The sequence below is a fragment of the Gopherus flavomarginatus genome, chromosome 5, assembly GCF_025201925.1.
Source record: "Gopherus flavomarginatus isolate rGopFla2 chromosome 5, rGopFla2.mat.asm, whole genome shotgun sequence".
In the NCBI taxonomy this organism is placed as follows: Eukaryota; Metazoa; Chordata; order Testudines; family Testudinidae; genus Gopherus; species Gopherus flavomarginatus.
In genome coordinates, this window is record NC_066621.1 from 14,783,164 (window position 1) to 14,809,586 (window position 26,423).

Sequence of the window (26,423 nt, forward strand, 5' to 3'; positions counted from 1 at the left end):
ATCCAGACTAACACAGCTACCCCTCTGATACTTGACAGGGAGTAGAGACACACCCCTGGGCCTGGTTCAGGGATCCTCAAGAAAGTGACAGACTCATAGCCCATAAAAGGGAGACAATTGCATACTCAGCGCTGCCCTCGCTCCGGTTCCATCCAGGTCACCCGAGGAGAGGTACTGACCAGCAGGGGTGAGCAGAACAAGTAGGCTGCTGTAGACCTTGGTTTGAAAAGTGAAGGGGAGGAGGCCAGGCACAAGCAGGGCTGAGGACTCATTAAAGTAAGAGAACGGGGAAGCCGCCTTGTTATATGACAGAGCTTGGGTTTGGTGCGCGTCGATAATGAGCCAAGGGCCAGAGAACCCAGGGCTGATGTCCCCTGAGAAAGGTGCAAGTCAGCTGCTGCTGTCAGCACCCAGCACTTCGTTAGTCTTGCACCGTTTCATCCTGGTAGCTTCCATGCCTGTAATTAAAGGCTCGTTTCTAATTATAGCCCCGTCAGCTAGCCAGGGTTGGGGGAGCAGACAGGCACCGCGGCTGCTTCTGAGCATCGAGCATGGTTGCTTGCTAAGGGGGGTGCAGTACCAGCAGTTTGAGGCGAGCAAAGGGATGTAATCTGTTAGCAGCGGCGGGCACTGCAGAGGGGCAGGGGGCTGGGACAAGGAGGAAAAAAGCCATCTCTATTACAGGCTGCTGGGTCTCTTCTACACTTAGGTTAGAAAGCAGATGGCTGGATAGAGAAGCCAGGTGATTACATTAGGGTCTCAGCCTTGATTTTTTGTTTTAAAGTCTGTTTCTATCCATTGCGGTTGCAGAGAAAGGTGTAAATGTGACCTGAGTGAAGTGAGGGAGCAGTGTGTGGCTGAGTTTGCAGAGAGCTTGAGACAACTGCTGTTGGGGGAGAATTGCCCTACACATGAACAAGGCCTGAGCCTGCCAGAGAGCCAATTGGTACTATTTCTGGCCGGGGAGAAGGGGACCTCATGCTTTAATGAAGCGCAGGCCTTAAGCAGAATAGCTGCTTGCTCCCCCACTTTTTGCTTTGGTCTTTAATGTGTAATGATATGTAAAAATAACAATGCTTTGTCCCTTTACAGCACTTCCTACCCACCGCGCTCCCCATAGAGGAATGAATGTTGGGGAGGTATTACTCCTGTTTCACAGATGGGGAAACTGAGGCATAGATTGGCCAGGGACTCACCCAAGGTCACACACTATTTGTGCTGCTTTTCTGGGCCCATTTGAGACAGTTAAAGGTCAAGTGGAAAGAAATCCTGACCCGGCACCAACTGTCTGTGCCTGAAGGGGATTCTGGCCAAGCCTGGACCGGTTTCCCTTGCCGGCACAATGAACTTGCAAGCCTCTCACCTTCATTCTTCCTGTTGTTGAGCTGATTGAACTGCTCTGTGAACTCGGCCAGTGACTCCTCGATGGTCTCCGTCCGGGGAACAGAGAGGGAAAACCGCCGCTTGAAGTTTTTCATCTTGTTCATTTTATCCTGTGCTGCGGTGGGACGGCAGGGCCCTGGAAGGGGAAAGCAAGGAGAGTAGGCTGAAGGGCTTGGATTGCATGCGGGACCACCCGCTAGGGGCTGGAGCCAGAAGCACAGGGCCTGATTTGCAGAGGTGTCAGGCACCTGCAGCACTGACTGACTGGACTTAGGAGTGCTCGGTGAAAATCAGGCCTGAGATACAGTCTGTGCTCCTGATGTGTCTATCAATAAGAGGCCCAACCCAGGGCCCACTGAAATCACTAGGAGCCTTTCTACTGAAATCAGCAGGCCTTGGGTCAGACCCAAATCAATGGATCCTCGCGGACGAACCCATGTGCCCATGCACAGCCTGACTGACTTCAGTGGGACTTGGCCAGGCTGCAGGGGTCTGTCTGGACGGCTCAGATTGCAGGATCGGGGCCTATGCACGAATCCTCAATGCTAAACCAAAGGAATGATTGTCTCTGCCTCCCTTCTCTCCACTGCCTCACAGCAGTGAAGAGCAGATGCCTAAAATACTGACCCCCTCTTGCGCTTAGCATTGTCAGCTCTGCTGAGATGCGCTGCAAAGCCGCTAGTGACTGAGCAGGGTAATTAGGATGGATTACGGCGCCCGTCTTATAATGTGAGACGAAGCAGCAGAGTTCCATAGGGAATAACCACCGCAGGCCAGTGAAATGCTCCTGTTAAAGCTTCAGCGATGTCTCAAGTTCTACCTTTCAGCCTCAGCAGCTGCAGAACAGAATCAGGCGATGTCTGAAGGGTCTGGGAGTAGCTGGGGGACGTGACCCAAACCCAGTGAATCTAAGTTTGCCAGGTTTATTCCCGTGGAGCTGTACATGGTGCGCATTGGACAAAGCAGGCAATAGGTGCCAGATGATATCGCATTCTCCTCCCCTCACCCCCTGGTGTGGCAGCAGCGTGCCTACCTCAGTCACACTCTTTTCCCCATAGTAAGTGAAGGAGTCAGCTAGGGTATTGCTTGCACTATGAACACCCCTTCACGAGAGAACAGCCTGACACCTAGTAATGCTCTCCACTGTAGCCCATCATCAAAAAGTTGTCAGACAGTAATAAGCCTTGATTGACACCAACCTAGACCGGATTCGAACCTGTGACCTAGCAATGAAAGGCTCCAAACTCTTTCCCGCGTCTAACAAGTGCATTCAGGACCTCGCAAACCCTCCTACCATGAAGTTCTCCTAAGCAGGGACTGTTAGGTGTGTGATCCCTTCGAGAGAAGCACAGGCTCTGGAATAGGACCATGTTCATTTCCATTCACAGCCTGAGGTGAATTTGAACCCAAAGCCCAAGAGAAGTCTGTCCCCACTGACATCAAGGGGAGTTTTACCATTAGCTTCAATGGGGCCACAATTTTGCCCCATGTATTCTGGGGCTGCGCAGGAGCATGCCCAGCTCCTAGTGTGTATAATTAAAGCAGCCTTGGGGTTGCTCTGTTATATGCTCAGCTGCCCTGTGCGCCGTGGAAAGCAAAGAATAGCCCTAGATAAAGGGCACTCCAGCCACGCTCCCCATGTGTTCTGTGTGCTGGGAGGAGGCCAGCACAGAGCCCTCAGGCCAGTGCTAAACCAGCTGGGGAGGCCCCAGTACACGGGATATTCTCAGGGCATTCCTTCCACCTGCTTCAAGGCCCCTTTACATTTGAGAGCAGCATACGGGGCCTTACTGTAAGTCAGGGAAGCAGGCCCCTTGTGTTTTCATTAGTTAACTGTGGTCTAACAGGCCCCCGGTACTCGCCTTTTTGTCATTTATTATCACATGTGCCCAAGGGCTGTGTTCTAGACACCTAAATACAGGAATATCGAAATACATACATAGTCTCACTCTGATCTGCAAAATGCTTGGACTCCCAGTCCTAGCTGGAAAACGCGAGGGCTATGGAGTGGGGGAGAAAAGGAAGGAAAGACAGAAAGACTGAACGAATAAAGAGAAAGACGATTTAACTCCCACAGAGAAGAAAAGGAAAATCTTCTAAGCTTCCAGGCCAGTGTCTCTCCAGTTTCTATGCTCTGCCTTTGCCAAAGAGACTTTCTGGGGCACCAGCAAACTCCCAAGGGGAGAGAGGACGGAGGTTCTGACCGGGAGGGGACCCGAGATGCAAGAGAAAAAGTGAGGTCCTGAGCGTTCACCGTTCATTTACAGTCTCTTGACTGATTTCAATCTTTATGGACACTGAAATCCTCTTAGCCACAGATCTGATTAAAGAATAAAACCCTTAAATGAAGAAAACCCCCAAGGGACAAAGAGTGAAGTTCAGTGTTTCGCTGGCTGGCTAAACAAACACATGCAGGCAGGGCATGGCTGCAGCATTCTTAATTCCCAATGCTCACAAGCCACTACACGGTGTGCTGCAGCTTCTGTCCCTAGCTCAGCAATGGAGACAGGGCCTGGCTTAGGAGCTGCTCACGTTCTGCGCTTGGTGTTTAAAAACAGACAGGATGACTTCTGGTTACAGTAATTGTCTGGGGTGACAGTTTTAGGAAAAGGGTAACGCTCCTGAAACGGACGGTATAACAGCAGTGCCCTAAACCAAACCTCGGAAAGGGAGAGTCCCTGCACAGCTCTGCCAATGCCCCTTAATTCTCATCTGCAGCCCCATCCCTGCAATTTCTGTCCTGGACTCCCCACACAGCTCTGCCAAAGCCCCTCAGTCCTGGACAGCCCCCAGCTATTCCAGCCCCGGGTTCCCCACTCACAGAGATCAGCCGATGTCCTTCAACCTTGACCCACAGCAGCCCCCACTATTCCAGTCCTGGGCTCCCCCCATACAGAAATCAGCTGATGCCTCTCAGTGGCAACCTGCAGCCCCCTATTCATCCAGTACTGCCACCCCCACCCCACTCTGCCAGTCCTCACATGCAGCCACCCTACTCTTCCAGCCCCAAGCAGGTACTTTGCTTTACGAGGGTCCAGCTGCAGCATGGTCCATGAAAGGATGGAGCGATGAGGTGTGCTGGCAGGAGGGGGAAGGCTGCTGCCCAGTCAATGACCCCTTTCACCATAATGACCGGACAGCCTGCCTCCTGCCTCCAGCCAGAGCTGGCTGCACCCACTCCACCCACCCTCCAACTGCGAGAGAAGCAGCGGAGTAAATGTAGCAGCTATTGCTTAACAAGAAGGGGGGAAATAATCGCAGTACTCGGCAGCTACCCCCTGCTGGCCACAAGGCACTGGCAGGTAAAGGCCATTGATCGGGCTCCCTCCCCGTTGCCCAGTGGCAGTTCACACTGACCCTCACAGGCACGTCCCCTTGCAGGGGGTGGGACTGTAGCAGCTCTGGGACTGACTGCCTCAGCCTTATGTCTTTCTTGCCTAGTGGGTTGTGGGACAAGGGGCTGAAGTCAGATCCTCCATGTGCTATGTCTCTGACTGCCTTGCGCCTTGTCTCCTGGCCCTGACGCTGACTGGAAGGGTGGTGGCTGTGCTGAGGGCAGTGGGGGCCTGAAAGGAGAAGGACGGACTATCTTGGGTTCAGCTAAGCTGCCCCTACACCAGGTCCTTGTACCTGGCAGGAAATTGCCATTCAGGAGCACTGCATTCCTTTAAAGTCACTCATCCTGCAGCACAGAAGGAATCTTAAAGGGCGTATCAGCCGCAGACTCCCGGTTCACTGAACGCTACTTCAGGGGGTTCTGCCCCACACCTCAATCCCGTTCGACCCTTTAAAGTGGGAAGGGATCTGCTGTATTGCTATCTGCTGGTAGCTCATTCCCTCCCCTGGCTACCCCTGTGATATCAGCACAAACAAACAGTGATCACATTCCAGACTGATGGGCTCAGACACCATATACAGGGAACTAACGCATTGTGTTGCTGTGGCAACCAGCACACTTGGGTTAAAACGCTTGCATCCGAAACCTTAACAGATCATCTGTCAGTAATATAAACATTCTGCACGGTCATCAGCCACTGTCGCACCAACGTGCACGCATCCCAGACCCAGCCTCCTAACACTGATGCAATCTTTCACGTTCAAAGCCTGGGAACCCCAGGAATTAACCTTAGCTAAGGCTGCACTCAACCAGGTTTCCTGCAACCCCACTTCTCCCCACATCCCCCAGCCTAGCAAACCTTTCCATCTACAGACAACGGGTTGACCAAGGCACAAGCAACATCTGGAATCACAGCAAACAACTGGGTGGCTTGGGGGGGGGGGGTTGGTTACAGGGGAGGCAGGGGGCGTTCTCTTAACCTCACTATTTAATAAGCCCCAGCAGAGTGGAGACCAATATTTACTATCCTCTGAAGGCCTGAGTGATGAGTCAGGCTGGGATCTAGCTCCATCTCACAAGCTAAGCATGGTCTAACCTAAGTACATTAGACAGTGCCATTCGTGTCATGTGCATCAATGGAGCTAAATGGATCTGATGTATCTCACTCCAGCTGTGTGCGCTCACCTGCGCTGTTAAAGCAGCACTGGGGGAACCTACCAAACATTTGTGCCATGTGCCCAAGCTGCGCTGCATTGACCGGGGCTCTAGTTGACAGACAGTGGATGGCAGAACTCTTGGGAAAATCCATATCTGCATCTGTGCTGGAATAGGGGGTGTTCTCTTCAAAGTAATGTTCAGCCACATCCCAGCAGGAGAAGCTGTCTTTCAGTTGAGACAACAAACAGGGTTCCTGACCATGTGATGGCATGGCACTCTTTGAAAGACCATGAGTATATTGACACTTGGAGCTGCAGGTGTAACTTCTGGCTCATGTAAACATACTTGTGCTAGCTCTGACCATCCTAGTGTGCTAAAAACAGAAGTGTAGCCATGGTGGCATGAGCAGCGCAGGGGCTAGCTGCCCAGAGTATGTACCTGTCCAAGATGCTAGGTACATACTTGGGTGGCTAACTTCTGCCACAGTGGCACAGCTACTCTTCATTACCTGGATTAGAGCTAACAAGAGTATGTCTACATGAGCTGGACATTACACCTTCTATCTCCAGTGTAGACCCTAAGAGGTTCTAACCCCAATTCCAATATGGGCAATTACTTTCTTCCTTCCACCCTTGCACCCACTTTGAACTAACTGCAGTTTTCTTCTTTACTTCCTGTCCTAAACTACTGTGTAGCATGCTGTGAAACAGCTGCTGCATTCTGCTGCTGGGTGCTGCAGAGGTGATTGCATCTCAATAGCTAGGGCCAAATACACAGCATGTAAAGTGCTTTGGCATCCACAGTGCTATGTGAACAACAGATATCATTACTGGAGTATTATTATGCGTAATGATGTGTTCAGGAAGATTACACACTAGCGGCACCAGACACTGCAATTACTTTGGCTCAAATCCTCCAGAAAGATGTCACTTGAAACTGACAGTCCTCGCTTCATTTCACAGAGCAGGTAAAAGCATAGTGCAAAATTCCTCCAAACTAGCCCACCAAATCTCTGGTATGTCTACACTGCCTCCCAGCCTGCACAGACTTGTGCTAATGGAGCTAAGATCTAGCTGTGTGGATATTCTGCTTCAAGCTGGGTATCAGGCTCTCCAGCATAGGGCATCGGGTGGGCTTCAAAGTCTGAGCCAGAATGTCCACACTGCTGTCGTTAGCATGCTAGCACCAGTCTGTCTACTCAGGCTGGGAGACTTGCTCCTAGCTGCAGTGTAGACGTATCCCAAGACACCTCAGCCCAACCCTGAAGAGATTGGTCAAGAGCTTCAAAAGTGACTTAGGGGAGGTGTACACTGCAGTCAGAGGTGTGACTTCAGCACGTGTGACGTGTAGACACACCCCAGCGAGCTTTGGTCTAGCTAGCTCGGATACCTACAGCAGTGAAGCTGAGGCAATATAGGAAGTGGCATGGGCCCTGGGCATATACTCGAGCAGATAGCCCAGGCTGCTGCAGCTTCACTGCTATTGTTACTGGAGCTAGCTAGATGAAAACTAGCTGGGGTGTGTCTACACATGCCGCAGTCGCACCTCTGATTTCAGTGTTGACAGACCCTTAGTGATTTTGGGCACCCAACATGAGGGTCTGATTTCAAGGGTGGACGCCCAGCAATTTCTGACCCTCTTTCAACCTCTCGTTGGCAGAGCTGCTCAAAATTGTTGTTGATGAATGTGTGTTACGCTAGGGCCCAGAGATTCCCCTTGCACTGCGTGCTCTGTACACACACAGGGTGCGCTGACACTGCAATCACAGGGTGTGATTACAGTTCAAGTAGACATACCCAAGCGAGCTTTACTCTAGTGAGCTTGGGTACTGGAGCCAAGAAGCTGCAGCAGGCTAAACAGTGCGAGTACAGCTTCCAGATGGGCTTGTACAGCCTGCACAGAGTGCACGCTGCCACTGTGTCAAGCTAGCTCAGATATATCTTCTCACGCTTCAGTGGACACCCCGTGACCGCAGTGTAGACATAATAGTGAGAGGCAGCCCATGCACAGAAGAGCTTACAGTCTATAGACCAGGCAGATAAAAGGTGGGAGAAGGTGAGGATTATTATCCCCATTTCACAGATGGGACACAATGGCACAGAGAGATTAAGTGACTTGCCCAAGGTCACACAGGCAGTCTGTGGCAGAACAGGCAACTGACCACTGATCTCTTGAATCCCATTCTAGTGCCTTAACCACAAGATGGAAAGTCTTCCATGCTCAGGAAGGATGCAAGAGAGCAGATCCCAGGCTCTGAGTGGAATCTCTGTTCTGGGACTTCAGCCACATATTTCTCAGGCTTATTTGTTTTTCCCAGTAGCAGCAGGAGGAAAGCTCTCCACGCTCGTTCTGCTTCGCTGCCAGCAATGAGCCACTCTGGAATCTGGTCCCGGGCACTGGTGACGCTGCCGTCAGTAGGGAATGAGGCTGGGGGAGGTGCAGAGGTGGTGTGGCTCGGGGAATTATGTCAAGTGCCGCACAGATGCGAGGCCCAGGAACTTGTCTGATCTGGTGAAGCATGGAAGGAATGTGTATCTGCGGCAATGCTCAAGACTAGCACTGCAGCAACAGCTGGCAAAAACAAGTAGGGCCCCTTTACCATGCAGACAGGCCTGTGAGAAGGACAGAGGCCAATGCACAAGTAGGGGGCCGTCAGGGAGCCCCTATAAAGCAGTGGCTTTAGGGACTGATTATTTAGCCCAGCCTAGCAAATTTATTATTACGGTGAAGGCTTGTGATGCACAGAACAGAAGATTTTTGAGACCCAAGCTGTGGGGGTGTTTGTTAGGAGGTGAAACGGGTCCATGACAGAATGCAGAATGTTGCAGAGCCACTGTTAGGCTGTGTGGTCAGGAAATGGGCCCAACCTTCCACATCTAATGGTGCAGCCTACCATGTGCCGTCTGTGGTATCTGACTCCTTCCATGCCCGGCCCTGGATAAGCTCCTGTTTCTCCTGGAGGCTGAAGAACCACAGGGACTGTTGCATCAGCTGCCACCAGGCCTGCTGGACGAAGGGCCAGCAGAAGTACTACACTGGATCAGACCATGAGCCCATCTAGTTCAGCTTCAGAGATTCAGACAAATATGCCAGACACTCAGTCCCACAAGCTCAGATGAAGGTGCAAGAAACCCTGTAGTTAATCTGCCGACAAGTGAAAATTTCTTCCTGACCGTCGTCAAATAAAGGTTGGCTTGTATCCTGAAGCATGATGGTTGATATCCCTTCTGAGCCCTTTTCTTTTTCCTTCACTATTACAATTCTGTATTGTGCCATTACAAGAAGGGGGAACTGTGCAGGAGCCTGGATTCCAGAGGTGGAGAACCAAGGAAGAGTCAGGGAATAAAAAGATATTAAATCTGAAACGGTGAAAATGAGAATGGAAAAAAGGTCTGCTTCTTCCCCCACTCACTCCCAAAATTAATGCAAGTAATCAATGACTTAACAGAATCCATCACTGCAGTACTGAGTATCTCTCTTCCTTTCATTGCCACCTACCAGAGCATTAGCTGCTATAAGCTACTAAATATAAACCTGCTAAGAGAGGAAGTGGGTTAGGGGTAAAAATAGCTGCAAAGAAATCATAAGGATATTGTTAGTTACCTCTCCTGCTATGTGCCTGAACTATTCGGTGTTCATTATCTTTATGACTTTGTGCACTGTGTAACACTGGCTGCTTCCTCCAACGAAATCAAGATCTGACATGTGATGAAGAGATTCACATTAAAATGTCCACAGGCTGTAATTTATGGAACGGTTATTGTCGTCCCCCCACCCATTTCCCCAAAACAAGAATTCATCCTACTTTGTACTGTACGGTAACGAGCTGTATTAAAACTGAGATGCCTCCACCCTGTTGTGATCAGTCCTGCCTGGCAGGTGCAAAATATCTCTGATGCGGTCAGGTTTCAGCCCTGTTTCTAAGGCTCTGCACTGGGTTTTCAGCTGTACCAGGGCAACCTCCAGGATAGATACGATTTACACAGGGTGCCGAGTGACTAACATCAGTGCAGCATACCCCAGTTTCAAGCCAGGGTAAATTGCACCAGTGCAAACAACACCGCAGTGGTGGGAATCACGTCTACACTAGGGAGTTGATCCAGGACTGCTGCATCAATGGCTGAGTCAAAGCCCAACTCTAGAGAGTTTCGGCTTCAGATATTTCACTTCAATGAAGCAGCTTCAGCCCAGACTTCCAAAAGTTTCCACTCACCTTTGGGTGCTTGATTTGAAGAATCCAGGGCCAAATTATCAAAGGCAGCTTCTGATTTTGGGCGATTTTGCAGAAGTCCTGAGCACTTGCAGATGGAAGGACTCAGTGGGTGTGGCAGGTGCTTCTCAGCATTCTGAACATCTGGCACTAGGGGACACGTTTTCAAAAGAACTCTGCACCCAACCCAGCCAGAAGTGTCACAATGGGTGCTGGATAATTCTGAAAATCTGGTCCCCTGTGTCTCAAGTTTGGTATCCAAAAACCGAAGCGCTCTAGATTAGTGGCCATTTTGGGAAAGGTTGGCGTTAGTCTCCATCTCCCTAGCCAGGGTATCATCAATATAGAGCTTCACCTCTTCTTGCATCAGAGCCTTCCCTCACTGCTCTAATCAAGAAGGTGGAGAGCAGACACTCCCTCAAACCTTTGGGAGGAGCAGGTTCAACAGGTGAGTAGCCAGAAGGAACTATTACTATGTGAAAACCAGAAACACTGAACAAGACAGAGTAGCCTAAGGGTGTTCCTCACACAGCAGAAGTGACAAAAGCTTTTTGGAGTCAGCTGATGAAGAAGTCACCAGGGTTGCCTTCTCACTGGTGCCTGGTGACCCGCAGATGACTGGCAATGTCACTGAAGGCGACAGCATCTACAGTCTCTTGGACTGGGGAAGCGGGTATTTTTGTTTGGGTTTCTTCTGAGCTGTGGCATACGCTTGTGTAACTACAAGGAGCAGACCCCACTCATGAGCCAGAGAGAGCCCAGTCTCCCACAGAATGGATTTCAAAATAATGACTATTCGTGGCTCTCTCTTGTATTAAATGAGTTTTGGCTGCTGCTACGAAAGGAAATAGAAGTGTTTATCGGCTCTATCAGAGCACGTTAAACCTTTCAATGTCACCTTTACAGAAGCAAAATAATAATACCACGTGCATTCAAACAACTCTTTTACCAGGGCTGGCAGTGTGGTCTAGAGGGTGGAGCACTGCACTGGGACTTGGAAGACCTGGGCTCTGTTTCCAGCTCTGTCATTGACTGGCTTGGTGACCTTGGGCAAGTGATATCACTGCCCCACGCCTCAGTTTCCCCAACTATGAAAAATGGAGATGATAATGACTCCTCTCTTTTGTAAAGTATTCAGAGGTCTTCTGATAAAAAGTGCTATACAAGAGCTAGGTATTATATTATTACCAATATTATGGCTTTGAGCCCAAAGGATCCCAAAGCACAAAGTGAATTATGACAACCATCACTGAAAGGCAGCCACCCCGGGATGGAAAGAGTCAGCTGATTAGCATCACACAGCACTTTAGGACAGGAAGTGAAGAATCTCACTGAAATGGCAACGGGAAACTTAGGCCCCAGCAGACAAAATGAAATTGCTCTCATTGGAATTTGGCTAAATAATCAGGATTAAACTGAGTGATGTGAATGAGCTGCATTTATTGTAACAGCCAAATAGTAAATACTTGGATAAAACGGTTGACAGAATCCAAATCTAAATCCAGGCAAGAACGCTAATGACATGGACTGATGACAAGATACGTAACTGCTTACTAAAGCTATAGTAGTTGCACTAGCAATACCTCTGTTCAATATTTCACAGGAAACTATTTCAACAGACAGTTGGGCTGTAATTAGCCAGATGAATCTCTCTGGAATTCAGCCCAGAAGAACTCTCTGACGTAGTGCTGTGGAATTCAAGAGACAGATATTCCAGAGAACTGCCAATAAGTAATTTGCCATCACTATGCGCAACAGCCCCCTTTCCATTCCAGCACACCTTGTGGTTCAGTATTTATATTTTATTCTCACAGTTATTAGGTAGCATTGACTCGTTATTGTTGGTGCTGGAGGCTTTTTAGAGCTGAGGCTCTTATTTGCTTGGCAAACATACCCACTGTACAGGACCGAATGCGCTTACAGGGGTAAGTAAATAATGAATCAAGGCACTGGTTGATTAGGTGCCTATCCCTATGGTGACATGGGCAACATACTGAATGAAAGCTAATCTATGTAACACACGGGATAAGTATGTCGTGTCCCCTTCTAATGACTGGACAATAAACAGGATAACAGCCTACTACAGCTACTAGCTGTTGCAGTTACTCTTTAAACTCAAGTAGGGGATGCCTGTGCCTTACAGCTGAAGGTCTAGGGTTCTATCCTTGCTGAGAAGCAGCAGCAGAGACTGCCGCATAACTATTATGGGACAGATTCCATCCCTTATCCAGCCCCTATCCATCACTCTGGCATTGTAACATGAAGGGTTATGGGAGAATTCCTTCTGAGCAGGCACAGCTCTGAATTCCCCCTACACTGGCCCCCTTACAGGAAGTCTGCCAGAAAGGAGATGGGGGGAGGAGTTGGCACATACCACTGCAGAGACTCGGATGTTCTTGGGAGGCTGAGATAAATTAGAACACCCCTGTGGCTGCTCTAATTTATGCTAGTGGTCATTTTGACCCCCCTGGGGTGGCTGAGAATCCTGAGGGAGCAGAGACTGCAAAGCCCTTTGGCTCCACAAGGGGCGGCACAGAATTTCAGCCTATGACCACAAACTACACTGCTTCCTGCCTTTCACCCGCCACTCCATACCGACAATTAATCTTATGCCAAATTAACAAGCTCCTTCTTCCCCCAGGCAACGGTACATCTCCTGCTGGCTAAAAAGCCAGGTTGAACAGATGCATCTTACACAGTATCCTAGAGAATGGCAGCGTTCCAATAACATGCTCAGAAACTACAGCGACAAGCATGATCGAATGCCTGGAGAGATTAGTTTAGATTGATAGAGGCTGGCAGTTTCTGAGGGCTCACATTGCAGAGTTTGGGTCCCTTCATTGGCCATGCCATTCCTCATTGCCCTCAGGAATCCAACCCTAGGGACAGATAGCAAGCACATTCCTTGAACACAACTGCCAGGATCGAGTATAGAGGAAGAGATGAGGTTTGGAGACAACCTAGGCCCTAGAACAGGGGTCGGCAACCTTTCAGAAGTGGTGTGCCGAGTCTTCATTTATTCACTCTAATTTAAGGTTTTGCGTGTCAGTAATACATTTTAATGTTTTTAGACGGTCTCTTTCTGTAAGTCTATAATATATAACTAAACTATTGTTGTATATAAAATAAATAAGGTATTTAAAATGTTTAAGAAGCTTCATTTTAAATTAAATTAAAATGCAGAGCCACCTGGATCGGTGGCCAGGACCCGGGCAGTGTGAGTGCCACTGAAAATCAGCTGGCTAGCCACGTTCGGCACACATGCCATAGGTTGCCTGCCCCTGCCCTAGAACATTAACTGCATTATAGCTGGTCATGAACATCAGTGCAAAGTGAGTAAGAAAACATGGTAGAGTTTTATACCCACTGGCACTGGTGTAAATGACTGCACAAGATGCAGGGCAGCAGGAAATTGGGAACAGCACCTGGAAGTGAGTGGGAACGTAGAGCACTGCTATGCACTCAGTGAAAGAGACTGAGCCAGGACCTGAACTTTTTCAAAGCGGAGGTTGCTCAAATTGAGGGTCACTTCGAAGGCTACTACTAGCCTGCTGTGTTGCACTATCAGATGGGGTGAGGTGAAGGAAGTGGGTGTGGCTAGAGGAATGGGAGTGGAAGGGAGATTAGATCTAGTTAGCAGGTGGGACTGAAATAACCAGAACATCCTGCAATGAAGAATAAGTGTGCATGGGGATTTCACAGTGTACTCATCCAAACACATGGGAATCTCAGGTCTGAGCCCTATCCACAAGGTGGCACATCCCCCCTAATAGCCTGGGAGGTTGCTCTGGGGGATAAGCAGTCGTCCTTTGAACCTGACTCTGCCAACATCAATTCATGTCCCACCTTAGGCAGAAAATGGGGGGGAAGGATGGTCCATAAGAACGGCCAAACTAGGCCAGATCAAAGGTCCATCTAGCCCTGTCTCCTGTCTTCCGACGGTGGCCAATGCCAGGTGCCCCAGAGGGAATGAACAGAACAGGTCATCATCCAGTGATCCATCCCGTCGGGCGAACAGAGAATAGGGACACCATCCCTGTCCATCCTGGCTAATAGCCATTGATGGATCTGTCCTCCATGAACTCATCTAGTTCTTTTCGGAACCCTGTTATAGTCTTGGCCTTCACAACATCCTCTGGCAAGGAGTTCCACAGGTTGACTATGCGTTGTGTGAAAAAATACTTCCTTTTGTTTGTTTTGATCCTGCTGCCTATAAATTTCATTTTGGGACCCCTGGTTCTGGTCTTATAAGAAAGAGTAAATAACACTTCCTTATTTACTTTCTCTATACCTGTCATGATTTTATAGACCTCTATCATATCCCTCCCTTAGTCATCTCTTTTCCAAGCTGAAAAGTCCCAGTCTTATTAATCTTTCCTCATACAGAAGCCGTTCCATACCCCTAATCATTTTTGTTGCCCTTTTCTGAACCTTTTCCAATTCCAATATATCTTTTTTGAGATGAGGTGACCACATCTGCACGCAGCATTCCAGATGTGGGCGTTCCAATGGATTTACACAGAGGAAATATGATATTTTCTGTCTTCTTATCTATCCCTTTCTTAATGATTAACAACATTCTGTTCACTTTTTTGACTGCTGCTGCACACTGAGTGGATATTTTCAGAGAACTATGCACAATGACTCCAAGATCTCTTTCTTGAGTGGTAACAATTAACAGTGGTTAGGGCACTGGCTTAGGATGCGGAGACCCAGGTGCAATTCCCAGCTCCTGCCATGCAATTCTTGTGTGACCGTGGCCAAGTCACTTAGCCTCTCTGTGTTTCAGGTCCCCATCTATAAAAACTAGGCTAAGAGCCCTGCCCTACCTCATGGGGGCGTGGTGCAGATAAACACATTAATAGATTGTAAAGCGCTTTGAGACCTACTGACGAAACGCTCCAGGTCAGAAACAGGCATTATTATTCAGCCAGCTCATGCCATGTAAACCACCGGCCCTGGACCTTTATTATTAAGCTCGCCTGCTGGTGATGAGGCACGCACACTGCACAGCTATTTCCATAACAGATTTGACAGCACACTATCGACAGAGATATAAGGGTCTCCTCCTCTTGGCTAAAATCTCTCCCCTGCTCTGGTTCCTAATGACCCTGCTTACCCACAGGAAAATCATTCAATCCAGCCCCAGTGGGGACCTGGGAACCCCCCTTGCCTCTCCATGCAGCTGTCCGGGCCGATTGCTCTCCAACAAGTGTGAGTGATGAGGGGAGAGAACAAGGCCACAGCCCTGCTTGGCATGCAGTTCTCCTGCTGCTGAGCTTTGCCTTTCAGGGGCCCTGACATTTCACTCCTAGGCAGGAAACAAAGACCCCTGCCAGGAGATCATGCTCCTGCAAGGAGAGGAGGGCAGTCAACTCCTATTAATCTACAGGAGCCCCGCAGCAAAGAGTAGGAGCCCTGATCCCAGGGCAGGCTGTTTGCATCAAGCACTTGCTTGAAAGAAGAACTTAGCTCCTTGAGGGACTGACTCAGTTTCCTGGGCTGCAGCTTTTCCCTCACATTGGCTTCAGCAACTGCAAGTTTCTGGTACAGGGAACTTCCCGAGCTTCCAAGTCCCCGGGCCCTGGTCAGAGAGGAAGTGGTGGGTTCAATTGCCACCTCTCTCTTACTCTCCCTATGCCTGGGTTTTCCCATCTGTAAACCAGGGAGAATAAAGCTTCTCTTCTCCCACCTTTCTTCTGTCTTTCTTTGATTGTCAGCTTGGTGGGGCAAGGACTCTCAGTCGCTCTGCACATGTACAGCACCTTGTGCACTGCGGTTTTGATCCTACTCCTTTGCTCAAACCTCCCCCTGCCCGACAACATGCCTCATTCACGGGACCCATGAAGACAACAAAGTAACCGGGTGGGGTCATGGTGAAGCAGAGATGGTGATGCACCCGAAGCAAAGCGATGACTAGAAGCGAGGGAAGCCATATCCAAACCTGGTGTCCAAAGCACACAGAGGGAGACCCTGCCAGGCCTCACAAGGCAAACTTTGCAGAAAGCTTCCTCCAGGTCCAGCCTCCGGCTGCCATAACCTGCACTCGGCACACTACTGCATACGGGCAGGAGAGCTGTTTTGCTGGATAAGCAGTTCCCTCCCGGTTCCCCTAAGCCCTGACAATGAGTCCAGTAACAGGATCATACAAAGGGGGCTTGTATTTCCTTTGTATCTCTGCCTCTCTATGGCCGGCAGCCCCGGGCGGTGTAGTCAGCATGTCACACTAGGACCCTCTGTCACAGCCTTGCAACGCTTGATGGCTCTGAGTGAAGGCACTAAAATGATAGTCATTATTTCGGCAACCAAAAGCCGCTAGGAGCTTATTCTTTGGCTGGGGTTAACCTGAGAGACTGTATCCTGTGTTTAGCCAGCTGGACAATAGGCCATTAATAGCCTGTTTGCCCAGTACAGACGGTCCTGTCACACACCAGTGGCTGTAGCTTGTTCAATACCCATATTGTCTGCTAGTCTACCAGGACTCTTGATGAGCGGTAGGGAAGGTGGTTGTGTCAGCGTGTCCCTGGTACGCTCCTTATTTTCAAGGGACTATTGGGCTAGATACTCAGCTGTTGAAAGTCAGCATAGCCCCTTTCAAACCAACACAGCCCCGTCATTTGTCACCAGCTGAGGATCTGGCCCAGAATAGGATTATAATAATATGAGAATCTCAGCAATGGTGAAAGTATCGAACTCGCCCAAGGTCCAAACAAGTGCATTTGGCTTTGTATTCATTTATTTCTTGGAGCTGTTTAAATTACAAGTTTAATTTGCTGCCACTCAGTAGATGGGTCTTGAGCTCTTAGCTGCCCCAGTGGTGGCAGTCTAATTAAGCAGACGTAGCACTCGATTGTGACTCAGGAGACCCAAGGTGAAATCTTGGCCCCATGGAAGTCAAGAGGAGTTTTCCTATTGACTTCTGTGGGGACAGGAGTCAACCACTGGGTGACCTGGCTCTGTCACTGACCTGCTGAGTGACCTCTGGCAAGTCTCTTCCCAGCTCCGTGACTCAGTTTCCCCTTCCACCCTTTGTTTATTTCGATTACAAGCTCTTTAGGGCAAGGATTGTCTCTTATTACCTGTATGGATTGCACCTGACACAATGAGGTCCTCATCAAACCAGGGTCCTTGAAGTGCTACTGTAATGCAAATAACACCAGTGATAATGGGACACAGAGAAGGACAGAATCAGGGGCCCAGACATACAGAAATCCGAAGTTCAGCGTTACACCGATCCAAGACCCATACTGACTTATAATGACTACAACCTCACATTTCCATAGTGCCTCGCAACCTGAAAAACCCTACAACATATTCCAAACTCTGCTATCCTGGGCAAGTCATTGCCTCTCCCCATGCCTCAGTTTCCCCAAATGCAAAAAGTGGTTGATGATACTCACCCATCCTTTGCAAAGCTCACTGAGAGCTGAGGTCCTGACCCAAATACAACTCATTCAGGAACACTTCAATTCTCTGACTCTTCAACTAGACTCGGCAATGCCTCCCTCCCAGCCCTAACCAGGTGTGTGCTGTTAAACAGCTGTCACAACCTACCTCCATGGGGTATTTATACACTGCTCTGTAAACGTTTGTGGACTTGATGTTCCCATGCGTGCACCTGTGCATCCACACTGCATTGTAAACCTGGGCTTACAACTGCTGGACCCAGTCTCACAGCTGGACTGCACATCCACCTTGCACTAGGCAGACCTTCTGACTCAGGCCTGCTGCTTCAGCTGCGTCCACTCCGCAAAATGACAAGGAATGGACTCAAATCACAGCATGACGTGGGTTCTGACCCACCCCCCTAGCAGAGTCTTAGGGCCTTGAGCTCAAACCTGAGTCAGTCCTGTGCAATGTAGACATGCCCACGGTGGCTGCACATCACTGGTGGGTGAAGCGGCTCCTGCATATATGCTGTGACACTGCGCCCCATCTTCTTCACTGTGATATTATGATGATATGATTATGATATAATGATGATGTATTTTATACAAGGTAAGTCATGTGAAGTGTCATTGGAAAAGTTATGATTTGCTGAATATGATTATCTAATTTGTACGCATGTATCATTTTTGTATTGGAATTTATAAATATTGACTATGTAGCTGTATTGCAAATGTAGTTACACCTGGGAAACACCCACTAGACAAGATATTTTCAGTCTAGATCAGTGGTTGTCGATCTGTGGGTTGTGACCCCAAAGTGGGTCATGACCCCATTTTAGTGGGGTCGCCAGGGCTGGCTTAAACTTGCTGTAGCCCGAGGCTGAAGCCCGAGCCCTACTGCCCATGGCGGCAGGGCTTGGACGGGCTCAGGCTTCAGGACCCCCTCCTGGGGTCATGTAGTAATTTTTGCTGTCAGAAGTGGGTCACAGTGCAATGAAGTTTGAGAACGCCTGGTCTAGATGTGTGTGTGTGGGGGAGAAGAGGCTATTAGGGAAATGGGCCATTAGGGAAAAACAATAGACCTTAGAAGAAGCTTATTACCCACCTGGGGAGCCTTCCTGAGAACGCTCTAGACAGCCTGTGAGTGATGGCTGCTATGACTCTACAAGGACATGTGATGAGACCACATGTCTCTAGACTCCATCTTGGGATGTCAGTATTTTTCCACAGACTGGTCTGGGATCCAAGCTTTGGGAACAAAGGGTTCCTGCCATATGCAAAAGCTATATAAGGCAGGGAGTGACATCATCAGCTGTTCTTTGCTCCCCACACAAGACGACTCCTGGAAACACCCGAGGAACAAAGACTGAACTAGACCCAGACTAATGGGATTTTTAGCCTGTGAACAAAACGTCTGGGGATTCCAAGCTGTAAGCAAGCATAGCTTGCCCCATAGGAATCTGCAACCTGTTTGTATCATCTCTTAGGGTGAGAATCTGTTATTCATATCCAATCTATTTAATACATTAAGCTTAGTTTGAGTTTTTTGTTTATTTGCTAGATAATCTGCTATGACCTGTTTGCTATCACTTATAATCACTTATAATCTATCTTTTGCAGTTAATAAACTTGCTTTTGCTTTACCTAAACCAGTGAATTGGAGTGAAGTGTGTGGGAATCATAACTTGGGGCAAAAGGCTGTTGCATATTCCTCTCCACATTTTAATGAGCTTATGCTGTACAGCACAAGATGGTATAATTTTGGGTTTCTACTCCAGAGTGGGGGTGGCGAGCCTGAGGAGCTGGGAGTAGCTGTCCCATGAAGGGGCTGGTCAGAGAGCCTGCTTGTAACTGCAGCTCGGTGTGCCCCTACTTCTATGTATGCTGGTGAAAGTGCAGAGGAGGGCTTTGCAGCTTGTCACAGCAATACAGTGTGAGTGGGAACCCAGGCTGGTGGGTCAAGGGGCTCAGTGATATCCCAGTTCCAGATGGCAGCCCGGGGGGAACCCGTCACATATGCATATCTTAGAAATAGTTTAGGGACCCTTCTGGATGAAAGATACTTCAGAAAGGCAAACCAAATGTTATTATTATTGCCTCCTGTAGGAGGAGAACACTTCTGGCAACCAACCTTCCCACATGGTTAAAAAAGATGATGCTCACTCCAGAACACCAAAGGAAAGGTTATTTGATTATCTATCCCAGGCAGTCTTAATCTGGGGTGGGGTCACCACCACTTGCCCCTCCCCTATTGCTAAATGGGAGAGAGATCCTGCTAGAGGACCGGTGGATCGACCAGGGGACCTGGAAGGAAAAAGGTTGAGAACCACCGTTTCCTTCATAGAGCATCGCCCTGGATGTAGCTGGGCAGCCAGGCATTATCGCCCGCATGCAACGCATGTAGCATAGCCTGTCTCCTTCCTTTTAATTGCTATTTTCCTTAATTTTTAATTAGAGCTTTCATTCTCTCTCTTTCTAGCCCACACGTAGCTCCCAGTGTCCCCAGTTTATAAATGGCTCAGAGATTTCAGCTCAGACAGCAAAGTCAAGTCAGGCTTTCCTTGCCCTGCCTTTGCCAGAAACGGGGCTGCTGAGTTTGTGGGAGCGGGTGTGTGTGAAATCCTCTCTCTTCAGAAGCAGAACTCTGCCTTTAACAGAAGACACTGTTGTTTTGTTTCCTTTCATTTTTTCCACTTAGAGTTTAGCGTGGTCTAGTGACCTGAGCACAGGACTGGGAGCTGTGATACCTAGGTACTACTCCTGGCTCCAGCAGAGGGAATGGGAGTCAGGATTCTTGGGTTCTGGGCCCAGCTCTGGAAGAGAGTTTGTTTGTTTGCCTAGCAGATGCCGATGGTGGGGAAGGAACAGAAGCTGGGGCACGGGGTTCTATTTTTAGATGTAGGGTTTAATGGTTAGTCCAGGAGATAGATGGTCAGGATTACTGTGTCTATTTCCAGTTCTGTCACCGACTCATGATGTCAGTTTAAGCAAGTCACCCATGGCCTGATTTTCAGAGATGCTGATGCTCAACTCCCACTGAAGGCAAAGGGCTTGATTCTCATTTAAGCTTAGCCTCTTTCACAACACTCTGGCAATGCAAAAGGGCTTTAGCAAGAGTATCAGGCCCAAAGGGACCCATAGGTGCACAGCACCACTGAAAATCAGGCCACCGCTCACATGCTTAAACCACTTCATGAGTCTCTGGCTTGGGACGCAGCTCCCCCGAGTAAAATGAAGGCGATATGTCACAGGAGAGCTGTGACCCTTAGGGTCTGTGAGGGGCTTTGGCGCCACTGAGTGAAAATAAGCCCTATGTAAATGCAGCACATTCCTGGGGGCGGGGAAGGAGTACGATTTACTCACACAAATAGGAGTGACCCAGGCACAGCTTTGATAGTTACCGTCCACAAACCTAATCCTCTCCGGGCTCTACCCAGCGGCAAGCCCTGTACCCTGATCCTGTCACCTGATTACATCCCAGAGCTGCAGCCTTTGTATTCTGCCTCTCATATGCACAAGACCCTCGTCACAGATTTGCAAGCCTATTAAGGGATCTTCCACCTGGCCCTGCCTAGCAGGAAAGCAGTCGGTAGGCCGCTGCTGCTGTGGAAGGCTAGGAGAGCCCTTGGCAGATTCTGAACAGGTCTACCTCCAGCTAAATAACTGTGCATGACCATTAAGACACCGTGCGGGGCTGAGATTGTGTCTCAGCAGGTATCAGCTTACTCTGAAACAACCACCACACTGGGGGATGAAATATTTGTAGTTTCTCATATTAAAACCATTAATAGTGGGATGCATGTAAGGAGACAGAGAGAGAGATCTTGTATCTCACAGATCAGAATTCAGACATGATCTATTTTCACCTGCCACTAAAATGCAGCCACCTCTGGTGTAGAGGAAAGGAGTGGGCAGACAATTGGTACATAGCAGCAGCAAGAGAAGGAATTATGCCAGGCATACCAAGGCAAACCTCTACCTGTTACAAGAAGTGGCATAGAATCAAAGATCTTGCCTGGAGCTCACTTCCCCAATCCCCACCCGCTGGCAGGATCAATGGATGCAGACATGCAGGAGACCTCAGCAACAATCAGTGTGGGCAGGATTGCACTAATGTTACTCTTCTTTAAAAGAGCTTGTTCTATTGCACGGTTTTATGGAGAAAGGATGGGCAGGGATGCAAAACCATGCTCTGAAGCATCTCTAGCCTCTGTTTGCCAGGAGCTGGGAATGAGCGACAGACATGATTACCTGTTCTGTTTATTCCTTCCAAAGCACCTGGCATTGGCCACTGTCAGAAGACAGAATATGATCGAGTATGGCTGTTCTTATGAAGCCACAGGACTGGATGTCAGGATGCTGCTGCCACTGACTTGCTTGTACAGAGGGACTTCGGGAGCTGGTGTTTGTAAATCCTTGCATGCCAGACTCCTGGGCATTAAGGACACAGAATCCTTTGTAAAGTTCCTTGAGCCTCACGGATGTAAAGCTCTGTCATCCCCGAGGGTTCTGTTGCAGTTGTCTGTTTCCCATTCCCATGAGATCAGGAAGCCTGATACTTTGGGCTCAATTTCCACACCCCTCCCCTGATATGCATGGTATGGAAAAGAACATTTTTAGGGCACAATAAAGGGTTTCCCCCCCAAGAAACACAGCTCTAAATTTTATAAACCCAAACCAACCCCCTCCAGCAGCACAAAGGGCTGGCACGCTCGCTGCATCTTCCCTACTGGAGTGGAAATACTCGGAACCTTTCCAAACAGCAACACATTTTGATCCTAGCTGCCCATGAAAGTGGCTGAATCTCCACAAAACTCTCTCTAATACCTGGATTTCAAAGCGATTCATCTCTCCCATGAGGCTGCCATGCCAGGTCAGCACTTCTTAGATTACCTGAAATGCCATAATCTTGCACAACACTCTCAGGAAATGGGGGAGGAGTAGGAGAGATTCAATCCAAACAGATATGCACAAAACTAAAATCCCCTCCAGACTTCAGCTCAGACCCAGGAGACAGGCCTCTGCAGGGCTGATCTGAGTCTAAAAACCAGCCCCAAGAACTCAGCCAGATCTTTCTGCAGCAGCACAAGAAGAAACTAATGAAAGAAGACACAGTTCCTGACCTATTTTCCCCCCGTCAGGACAATTTACAGAAGTGGTACTGACTAGGTTTCTGTCTGAGGCCATGTACTGGGGCAGCAGTTCTGCTGTGTAGAATCAGGCATTAAAACCCTTTGCACTGGGGTTTCAAATCTATTTTATTTAAAGCTCCGGGAGTCACATGATGACAAGCGAATGAGCAAATACCACAATTCTGCCTCCTTGCCAAGGACTGAGCTAATCTGGCATTTAACCTTAAACCACTTGTGCACCCATCCTGGGTTGGCTCTCTGTGCGTATGCATGTGTTTTGCTTAGTGGTGGAGGAAATGCAGTGGCTGGAAGATGTCTGAAAGCTGCATGGGAATCAGTGTAACAATTCAACCCTTTTCCTCCAAGGATCTCAAAGCACAGCACAAACAATCATTAAGTTTGGCAGCCCCCAGTAATAAAAACAGTAAGTTCATAATCCTTATCTGTCGATCTCAAGACACATGATTATTTGTATTGCAATAATGCTTAGAGTCCCCAGTAAGGAACGAGGGCCCCACACACAGAGACACAGAGAAGTTAAGGACCACATTTTAAAGGCATTTAGGTGCTTAAAGATGCAGATGGGTGTCTAGCCGGATTTTCAGAAGCACCTAAGTGCCGAACTCCCATTGATTTCAATAGGATTTCAGTGTATCTGCATCTTTATGAGCCTAAATGCCTTTAAAAATCTGGCCCTAAGTGACTAGCCTAAAGATGCAGAGCAATACAGAGGCAGAACTGGGGATAGCATCCAGCTCTCCCAGTTCCTAGCCTAGTTGCTCAACTGCTACCCATCACACCTCTGGGTGCGTGCGTGCATGTGTGTGTAGAGAGAGATATTACCTTTCTGGAGCAACATAACGTTATCCAGATGCTATCCAAAGTCAAAGGGGCATTGTTAAAATCCGGGTGACACTTGTAAACCTGCAGCTGAACGTTTGGGAAAGTACCTGTAGGGAAGACTTGTGGAAACAGAGATGCCAACAGGCAGGGGGAAGGGAAGAAAACAGCAATTCATAGATCAAAATGTTTCTCTGGCAAAGCTGAGGGGAAAGAGAGGCAGAGCCCTCCACTGCCAGCCCTGAGCTGAAAGACAACCATTCGAAGTCTGAGTGGGAAACCTGCTTCCAAGCGCTTCATTATGCCAGAGCCAATGATGAGCCACAGGTGAAGGGTCGCGGGGTGGAACGAACAGCCTGCAGTCCTTTGGGTGAGAGTGCAAGAATCACCAGGATAGACCAGGCAGGGGCAGCCTCCAAAGCACGGGTGTGTGAGCAGGAAGAGATCACTGTCACCATACACTTCTCAGTGAAGCCACCAGAGGGTCATAGATTTTTGAGGCCATCAGAGATCACAATTGCTCGTAGATTCAGAACTGCCATAGAACAGGCTGAGGCGTTCCAGTGAGGGCAGAAGGATGGCTTCCTGGTATGTGAATGATGAGGCTCTGAGATTCAATCTCATCTCACAGGGAGTCAGAGCTGGGATTAGACCCAGCAGCTCTTGCCTCTCAATGCTATTATTAGTCTTATTATTACAGGAGTGCTTGGAGGCTACAACTGAGATTTGGGACCCTGTTATTCTAAGTGCTGTGAGAAATGGTCCCTGCCTCATAGAGCTTGCAGTCTAAACAGAAAAGGCACACAAAAGATAATGTTGCCATCTCCATTTGACAGGGTACTGAGGCACAGAGAGACATTAAGTGACTTGTCCAAGGTCACATGGGGAGTCTGTGGCAGAGCCAGGAATTGAAGCCAAGTCTCCTGACTCCCAGCATGATGCCAACAAGTCTATACAGCCAATCCGCTGCTCAGGCATTGGAATATACCTCTGATAGATTGTATAAGCCTGCAGTTCCCTATCCAAATAATTGCTGCCGTAACCATATGTCAGTGTTTAGATAAGAGTGGGCCTCTAAGTGGCCTTATCTGAAATCATCCTAGTGGGATCTTTCAGGCTTTGCTGGTAGAGCTACATTCCAAGATGTACAGCAGGTATTTTGCTTTTGCGGCACCTGCATCAGGAAATGGGAGAACTGCTGCTGGCCTGTGATAGGGGAGACTGCTTGAGGATGCACACCCAGCCGTCAAACAGGGAGCTTACGTCTATTAAAGTCCTGTAAAAACCAGCAGGCAACGAGGGAAATAAAAGCCTCCTAGGCCAAGAGGCAGCTGCCCGGGATCCCCCTGTGATAAGGTGATTGTTTTGAGGCTGCAAGTTTGGCAAGTGCTCCGATTGGTTACCTTGATGCCAGGCTGTTTAAAACATGATTGCTGCAGAATAAACAGCGTCCTCGGATGAACTCTACATGTTCTCATGTGCCCTCGGGCAGTGGACATTCCACAGGTCGGGAAGCCTTTGGCAGTGCTTACCTTGGCTCGGGTCATACGCATTATCTGTGCCCACTATTACAAACTGGTTCCAAGTAGTTCCTTTATGTTTCGCCTCCATGCTTTCAGAGGTCACCAGCCTCTGCGGTGCTCTGCCAAGATAGTGACCTTTCCCCATCTATTGCAGAGAGCCAAGAACTCTGGGATGCTTTTCTACCAGCTATCAGTATTACTGAGCTTTACTCCCCATGCACCTGCTCATGCACAAAGAATTTTGGCCTTGCAAGGGGCCAGAGGCTGATCAACTGCGTGAGGAACGGACGTTATTTTGGCTATGGGCCTGGAAGAGGTGTTGCAAAACCAAACACCAACAGGTACTTTAAAAAAAAGGGTAAGAGCCAGATCCTTGGCCAGGCTAGCTTCATCCCTGACCTTCACCAGTGCTATGTCAATTTATACCCTCTGAGGAGCTAACCCAGGGTCTCTCACTTCTGGTTCAAACCTGGCCCAGCTCAGTGGTGATCTGGCAGATGCAAGCCAGATGATATGAGTTTTGTGGGCTGCAGTTCAGCGGACAAATGCCCAAGTTGCCAACAATATGGCAACATACCCCCATCCCCAACACTGCATCACCAACCCCTCTCTTGGCACGAATGGAATGAACTTGTGATGCCCAGAGGTGACCTCGCCCACCTTCCGGGTCAGGATTGAGGTAAATGGGCAGGGAAGCTTGCCCTGCAGCTGTCCACGCTGTACCTGTTCTATGCATGGGGCAACGCAATCCTCCTTCGGAGTGGAATGCTAATGGGAGAACGTGAAACAGCCAGAGACGCACCAAGCAGCTCCCCGCTAGAATGTAAATGCCAGCTGATTATCTACCTTCTGTTAATACTCTGCACAAATGATAATGATGTACCCAGAATAAACCATTCTGAGACAGCATGCTCTATTAGGGGATCCTGCTCTATCATACCTGGAGGAAAAAAGAAAACCCCTTCAAAATGGGGTGTGAGCCCAAAAGCCACTAACATCCCTTTAGCAGCTGGGAAACCTCCAGCCTCCAAATGGAGGGTCACCCTGCGAGCCCCTCTAGACTGGGGGACCCAGTTATAATACACAGTTTGGTTAAAAATGTTGTTCCACCTTAAAAAGTAGAGAAGATCCATGTCTCTGGACCATGACACAGCTCTTTCACTAGTTAAGGCTGCAGCACAGTTTTACAGATACTCCATCACACGACAGGATGGAACAGAGTTCTAAAAGTGCTACCAGGCAACTGTGGTGGTACAGGACCCTCTCCCTTACATAGTAAACCTGCCTCAAAGCAGCTGTGCTGGTTATCAGAGTGGCAGACAAAACAGGGGTGGTTCTATGGAAAAGAAACCACCTTTCCAATGTATTCATACTCTATCCCTTTTATAGACCAGTTCAATCCCATCCATGCATCCTTTTCCCTCCCAGCCCCCTCCTCTCTTTGAAGTTATC

At 48.8% G+C, this 26,423-nt stretch overlaps 1 protein-coding gene across 3 annotated transcripts in view; it reads right to left on the reverse strand.

Moving 5' to 3' along the window:
• The window catches only part of CDK18 (cyclin dependent kinase 18), a 174,030-nt gene that overhangs the window by 31,996 nt on the left and 115,611 nt on the right, over window positions 1–26,423 (reverse strand). For all 3 annotated transcript variants that reach the window (XM_050955613.1, XM_050955614.1, XM_050955612.1), the window contains one exon: window positions 1,364–1,519. In XM_050955613.1, the coding sequence (XP_050811570.1) occupies window positions 1,364–1,487 (124 nt within the window). In that variant the 5' untranslated portion in view covers window positions 1,488–1,519. The remainder of the gene's footprint in view (window positions 1–1,363; window positions 1,520–26,423) is intronic.